At 37.6% G+C, this 7,181-nt stretch overlaps 1 protein-coding gene across 1 annotated transcript in view; it reads left to right on the forward strand.

Annotated features, from left to right (window-relative positions):
* Window positions 1-6,526, forward strand: part of SYT4 (synaptotagmin 4) — a 65,822-nt gene extending 59,296 nt beyond the window's left edge. The window contains exon 4 of the mRNA XM_077463086.1: window positions 581-6,526. Coding sequence (XP_077319212.1) covers window positions 581-888 — 308 coding nt within the window. The 3' untranslated portion in view covers window positions 889-6,526. The remainder of the gene's footprint in view (window positions 1-580) is intronic.
* Window positions 6,527-7,181: the final 655 nt, after the last annotated feature.

Genomic DNA, 7,181 nt, shown 5'->3' on the forward strand with positions numbered 1-7,181 from the left:
AATATACAATGTGGCCATCGTAATGAAAAGTTTGGAGACCCCTGCCTTATACAATAGCACTCTAAGTGGGGGATGGAGGTTTAGGACTGTGAGCCAATCAGGTGTTCTGACCCGCCATCTGCCGACATCACAGAGCTGATCCAGGCTCAGGCAAGATCGCGACAATGGAGTCGGAATCCACCCACATGCCTGGACCGGTATCCGGCTCAGCCTCTCAGCGAGCAAAGAAAGTACCTCATCGGCCTTTTTTCTGCTTCTTCACTGTCCAACCAGAGAGTTTACAAACACTCAATCCCTATCTATGCGGCAGAGCTGTGTAAATGTCAGGACTAAATGGCCAGAAATGCAAATTTGTTAGCAGATAAAACAGCTCCAAATATCTATCTCATAGGTGTATTTACATATTTTCTTGTTCGGATTTTAAAATATAGTGCCAACTGTTTGCTTATTTATTTTTCATGAGTATGTCTTTTCTTTTACTGCTCATTCATAATGCAATCAATATTTTATTTTCACATTAAAAAAAGTATTTTATCTGCTAATTAATATTCATTACGCATGTTTTTTTTTTTTTTTTCAGACCCATATGTGAAAGTCAACTTGTACCATGCAAAGAAAAGAATTTCTAAAAAGAAAACTCACGTGAAGAAATGCACCCCCAACGCCGTGTTCAACGAACTGTTTGTGTTTGACATTCCTTGCGAAGGCTTGGAAGATATAAGCGTGGAGTTTCTGGTGATGGATTCAGACAGGGGTTCCAGAAATGAGATTATCGGTCGATTAATCCTGGGGGCTTCAGCAGATGGAACAGGTGGAGAGCATTGGAAGGAAATCTGTGAGCATCCTCGAAGACAAATTGCCAAGTGGCACATGCTGTGCGACGGTTAGCAGCTGAGAATTCAACGGACTTTCAGCGCCATCTTTTATTTATTTATTTCTTTTTTTTTTTTTATTTATATTCCATGTGAAATAAGGAGCTTGCAATGAAATTTCTTTTTATGCTAACACATCATAAAGTGAAGAAAAAAATAAATAAAAAGAGAATAATAATACAATAAAACTAGAGACAAAAAAAATATATTGTTCAACTAAATATAAAGCCCAACTCGGGGCATTTTATTTTTAAAATGGTGCCCCAGCCATACTGAAAATTAAAAAAAAAGCAGGCCTGGCTGCAATACTTACCTTCGTTCCAGTGCTGTTCACTGCAGGAATTTCATTCTGCCACTAGATGTCCTCATTCTTCTGGGTTGAAGAATGCCCAGCATGTCTCGACTCCGAAGTCTGAGGAAGTGCAATGATGCAGAGTGTTGTGAACATCCCTCCTGAGTGGGCTTAGTTATGATCCCCTGCACTCACGGTGTAATGAATGATGCAAAAAGAGGTGCTGACATGTTCACTGCAGGCCACCCACCACCGGAAAAAGATCCATAGAGGTGGAGCACTCTGCACATCGCAGGACTGGCCTGTAGACATCTGGGAAAGGTAACAGTAAGTATACAAATAAAAGTATAGAAAACAATCAAGGGTGAGGAATGGGATCAATTTGTGGGGGAGCCTTAAACCCAGATTTGGATAAATAATATAATAAAGCAAAAACACAAAGATACAAAATTATTCTTGTAATTTAAAGCTGGAAAAAAATAGTCTTGCCCACACTACACGTAAGCACTAGCATTGAGGGTTAATAATTTGGGCCCTTTTGTTACCGTGGTCATACATTTTGCACATCATCAACTGTCCCACTGATAATTATTCATATTACTAGTATAAACCATCTAGATATGAAGTTTCATTAAAATCCCAGATATTCTCAAATAGAGTTCGTGGTTGGTCACATAGATTTTATTGTTCACATTTCAGAGCAATCTATTTTTTATTTTTTTTTGCTTTCTCTGTGTTGCCTCATATACACCATGTATTTGTGTTTTGTTAAAGACGGACACATGGTCTAAGTACAGGCAAGTTTGCACGCTGCCCATTATATTTTCAACTACAAGGACCCCTACTAGAGGATTAGCTTGGATCCCTTACTCAACACCTTTTCCACCAAAGGTCAATGTGGGCATTTGCCCCAGTTCTTCCAACACGAGAGCTCACCAATGGACCAGAAGTAGAGCCTAGGAAAACAGTTATGTTAGGAAAAAATAAATGTTACCCTCTGTATTAACATGTATGAAAAAGTATATTCAGGTACTAGAAAAGTTTTATAAAAACATCATCTAAAAGGCATCATCTACAAAATGCCTTGATGTGTTTTGCACAACAGTACTTACTCATAGGGCCTTATGATTAAACACTGCTGTGCAAATGTACTTCTTGTAGACCAGCCTTTTTCAACCAGGGTGCCTTGGCACCCTGGAGTGCCTTCAGGTGTATTTGGGGGTGCTTTGTCAAAATGCCTAGAAATTGCCCAAAAACTGTATACCAGCCAGGGGGTGGGGCCCATCTATTAGTTACATAAAGCCACAGGTTTTCATTGTGCACCATTATAACCTTCTAGCCGCCAGAGTCCTAACAACCAATGACATCACCAGTTTATAAGGAAGATGTTGGGCACCTGCAGAGCATGCTTGTTTGCCCCTCCCCATCAGCACTGGGGTCACATTAGCTGAGTGATGGAGAGAAACTGAGGGAAAAGAGAAACATTAGAATACTAGTCAGTACCAGTGTGCAAAGGTGAATTTGCTTTGGAAGAATAAATCACCTCTGACGTTGGGTGTCCTACATATGTGGATGTTGATGCATTATGTAAAACTATTAATTTAGTTTTTAAAATTTTAGAATGGGGTGCCTGGAGATGCAGAATTTTAAAGGGTATCTTTACTGAAAAAAAGTTGAAAAAATTCTGTTGTAGACAACCGCTCTCTTTTTGAGAATACTTTCAGGCTATTGGAGCAGGCTGTGATTGGTCTACTGTTATGCAGCCGTTGCACAAAAGCTGAGGTCTGCAACTGGCACTGGAGAAAATAAGTTTGGGGTTCTCCATATGGTAACAAAATGACCCATCTTACAACCACTTGTATGTCACTCCCCAGAGGGCCCAGGAACTCAATAGAGCCCCCATTGAAGAAAAAAAAAATTCTCCATATTTGGATTTGCTTAATCAATATAAACTCAAAAATGTTCAGTAAAAATATAAATTTTGTAAAAAAAAAAAAAAAAAAAATCATAAAAATTAGATATTTGCCTCGAACCCACTTCAAGAAACCAATCACTTCCGTCTTGATCAAGTAGTAGAGATCGGTGGGACTTTAATATTGCAAGGTCAAAAAGTTTTGGAAGAACTATTTTGTATTTACATATTTAAGCTCAGATCTTGCAATATTGGCGTACCATTGAGAATTCCGAATTTGGAATCTTTCCTGGTCATTTGAGGGTCCCGATATATGGAAAAATCCCACATCCAATCCATTGATGTAACAATACCAAATGGAGGAGTGAATGGCTATTAAAATTGGTTGTATAGTGACTGCTTCTGTCAGCATATGTGGTTTTCACGTTACCTTCTTATAAGTCTTCAGCTTGCATATGAGGTTATGTATTTTTCTAAGTAAAGCATGTTGGTCAAGATTTTCCACGGTTGTATTCCCTTTAATACTCATTATAATAAGAGTTCTGTAGCTCTTGCTATTGCGTAGGGTTTGACTGTTGGGCCTATACAAGCCAGGGATAAGACCACAATTATTTCTGACAACCATTTGTATGTCACTCCCCAGAGGGCCCAGGAGGTCATTAGAGCCCCTGTTGAAGAAAAAAAAATGTCTCCACATTTGTTCTACAGTTATATTGCCTTTAATATTCATTATAATAAGAGTTCTGTAGCTCCTGCTATTGAGTAGGGTTTGACTGTTGGGCCTCTACAAGCCAGGGATAAGATCACCATTATTTCTTTATAGCCATAAATTATGAAATTACATTTTTTTGTTGCTCCTTAGAAACCTAACAAACCTGAAGTTTGTTCAGTGGTACTTACCTTTTACCTGTAAAACTGAATTCTGATTGAGAAAATTCCACACATGGCACCCCAACTATGCTGTTCTGAATGCTAGGTTTTTTTTTTTTTTTTGACAATTTGGGGACCTCAAAACAAAGTCTAGGACCCAAATGTGACACCTCTACCTTCATGATGTACAGCTCTTGTATGTATACCCAAAACCTTTTTTTTTTTTTGGATTTAAATAGAAAAGTCAAAGGTCAATAAAAATTTATTTTTTGTTGTCATGTCCCATTGGGGAGCCTTCCCCTCACTTCCTGTCATGGAGACAGAACAGAAAGTGAAAGTTAATATCCACAAACTGAGAGGAGTTCCTTACTTAGACAGTTGTCCCCAGAACAAGTGTCCCTATTGGAAGATTTTCCATTTTGGGGGCAAATTTAGGATTTTTCATAATCTTCAGGCTTTTTTTTTTTTTTTTACAATAGTCAAAAGGACATCTAGGGAGTGTGAATCTTTTTAGGCTGGCCATACTTCATACAGTTTTCTTGTTCAATTTCTTTTTAGATTTACCTTCAATTATGTAGTTCAAGGGCCTGCCTGGTTCATACAAATTGAAACTGTTTAGGTTTGACCTCATATTATATTGTTTTGGTAAATCCAAAGGAACATTTTACAAGAAAATTGTAATGTATGGCCAGCTTTTGTGGAGCCACAAACTTGCAAAGGGACCAAAACCCTTCATAACTCTACGCAAAAAAACAAAACAAAAAAAATACATTTTGGTTAGACATTCAGTTTAGTAGATATAGAGTAAGTGACCAGCTAAAACCAACCACCAAGTTGGGTTGTGTATAAATATTTGTACAGAATTTACCACTTTTGATCAACCCATTTATTTAGGTGAGCTGTTTTTATTTTTGTTGTTTTTTATTTCATTTTTTGGAGTCTTGGAATTATACACACAGCTTTGTTTTTGATCAAGCTACTGGTCGAAACATTTTCATATTAGGCTGTGCTGTAAACCTCGTCTTTACTTGTCCATTCTACAAGGAGAAAATTGAAACCAATGAACTGAAAGACTGTCAATGAAGACTGAATAACCTGCTTTACATGACCCCCTTGACACATGCATCATTGTTCCCTTTGTGAGTTGTTGTATGAAGTTGTGAATTTAATACAGTATGTGATAAAATAAAGAAAAAAAAAAATACACAAGTGAAATATTGCACGGTATTTCAAGGGCTTGGACCCCGAATCAGAGGGGTCTCGTGAGTGATGTGGGCCTGTGCACTACATGAGTTCGGTATGTAGCATAACGTTCTATTGAAATATTTACCAGTATGTCCCAAAAACAAATAATGGGGTAGTAACTGTTTTGTGTCATTGGAATAAACAAAAAAAAACACAAAAAATTCTTACATTCCAACTGTGTAGCAGGTTTGCATTCTAATGTTGTTCTGAATGTTCATGTTTTTCAAACTGCACTATTGGTGTATACGTGTTGAGATTTTTTTTTTTTCAAAAATTTTCTACTTTTTTTTTTTTCCCCAAAAGTCACGAAGGAGGAATAAATGTGAATTGAAGGGTCAGCCCAGCAAAACTGATTCTTGAGATAGTTTAGTGGTGGGCTGAATCAACAACTATGTCTGTTAAAGTGTATGTCTGGCCAATAAATAAATAAATATTATATATATATATATATATTTTTTTTATTGAATTTTTCTCCCATACATGTACTTAAAACTCAAGAGGACATTCATTTGCACCTGTTCCAGTCTCCACTTAAATTCCACAACCAATATGAGTTGGGCGCCAAACTACTGGATTTGGAACTCTAATGCCACGTACACACGAGCGGAATGTCCAACAGAAAAAGTCAGACGGAAGCTTTTCATCATATATTCTGAACATGTGTATGCCTCATCTGGCTTTTTTTTTTTTTTCCGAAAATTCTGACGGACCTAGAAATAGAACATGTTTTAAATATTTCCAACGGAACCAATTCCCATCGGGAAAACCGCTCGTCTGTATACTGTTCCGACGGACCAAAAACGACGCATACTGTGAAGCAAGTATGAGATGGAAGCTATTGGCTACTTGCTATTGAACTTCCTTTTTCTAGTCCCGTCGTACTTGTTGTACGTCACCGCGTTCTTGACGATCGGACTTTGGTGTGACCGTGTGTACGCAAGACAGTTTCAGCGGAACTCTGTCGGAAAGACCTTCAGAGTTCATTCCGACGAGAAAACTGGTCGTGTGTACGCGGCGTTACAGAACATCTCACCACTGGATGACCCAAGAGATATAAAAACCAGTTGATGATTTAGCCTGCCACTATCCACCCAGTTTTTTGGTGGGTTGATCATTTGAGAAAACATTGTTTTTACATTGGTGTATGAAGGTGAGACATTTGTTTAATATACCAGAATTATTATTGATGCTAAAGTGGGCTGGGTATTTTTTTTTCCTCCCTCTTCGAGTGTGTATACAACCTGGTATTTTATGTGCAATATATGGGGCACAATTTTTCGATTTCACTGTACAGAATATCTAAGTTGTATTAAAGATAAAGGCTATGCATTTTAAGATTTTTTGCCATGCTTGTTTCATTATTATAAAAAAATACAAAATTTTCACTTAAATGAATAGGGGGCGGTTGGTTGGAACAAAAAATACTTTGAAGATTAATGTTTTCATCATCATATCCAAATCCATCACTTTAATGCCAATCTCAAGCAAACATAACGGGATATTTACTTACTTCCTAACATATCAAAGTGTTCGAGAGGAGAATTGTCTCACACTGTCTTTAGGGTACGTATCAACCATAAGGATGAATGAAATTTTAGCAAAAAGGGACGATTTGTGCTCTTTTGGCAAAATGCATTGGAGTTTATGGGGAAGGTGAAATTAAAGAGACACTGGGGGTTATCTACTAAAACTGCATAGTGCAAAATCCGGTGCATGTCTGCATAGAAACCAATCAGCTTCCAGGTTTTATTGTCAAAGCTTAATTGAACAAGTTGAAGTTAGAAGTTGATTGGCTACCAGGTACAGCTGAACCAGAGTACACCAGTTTTAGTATATCTCCTCCACCGTTGCTTTGTCCACTTTGGTAAAATGAACTGTGGGGTAGATTTAATAAAACTGGAGAGTGTAACATTTAGTACATTTGTGTGTGGTATCCAATCGGCTTCTAACTTCAGCTTGTTTAATTAAGCTTTGACAAAAAATACCTGGC

This window comes from Lithobates pipiens, unplaced genomic scaffold (genome assembly GCF_037356315.1).
Source record: "Lithobates pipiens isolate NorthernLeopardFrog02 unplaced genomic scaffold, aLitPip1_a1.2 Scaffold_3, whole genome shotgun sequence".
Lineage (NCBI taxonomy): Eukaryota > Metazoa > Chordata > Amphibia > Anura > Ranidae > Lithobates > Lithobates pipiens.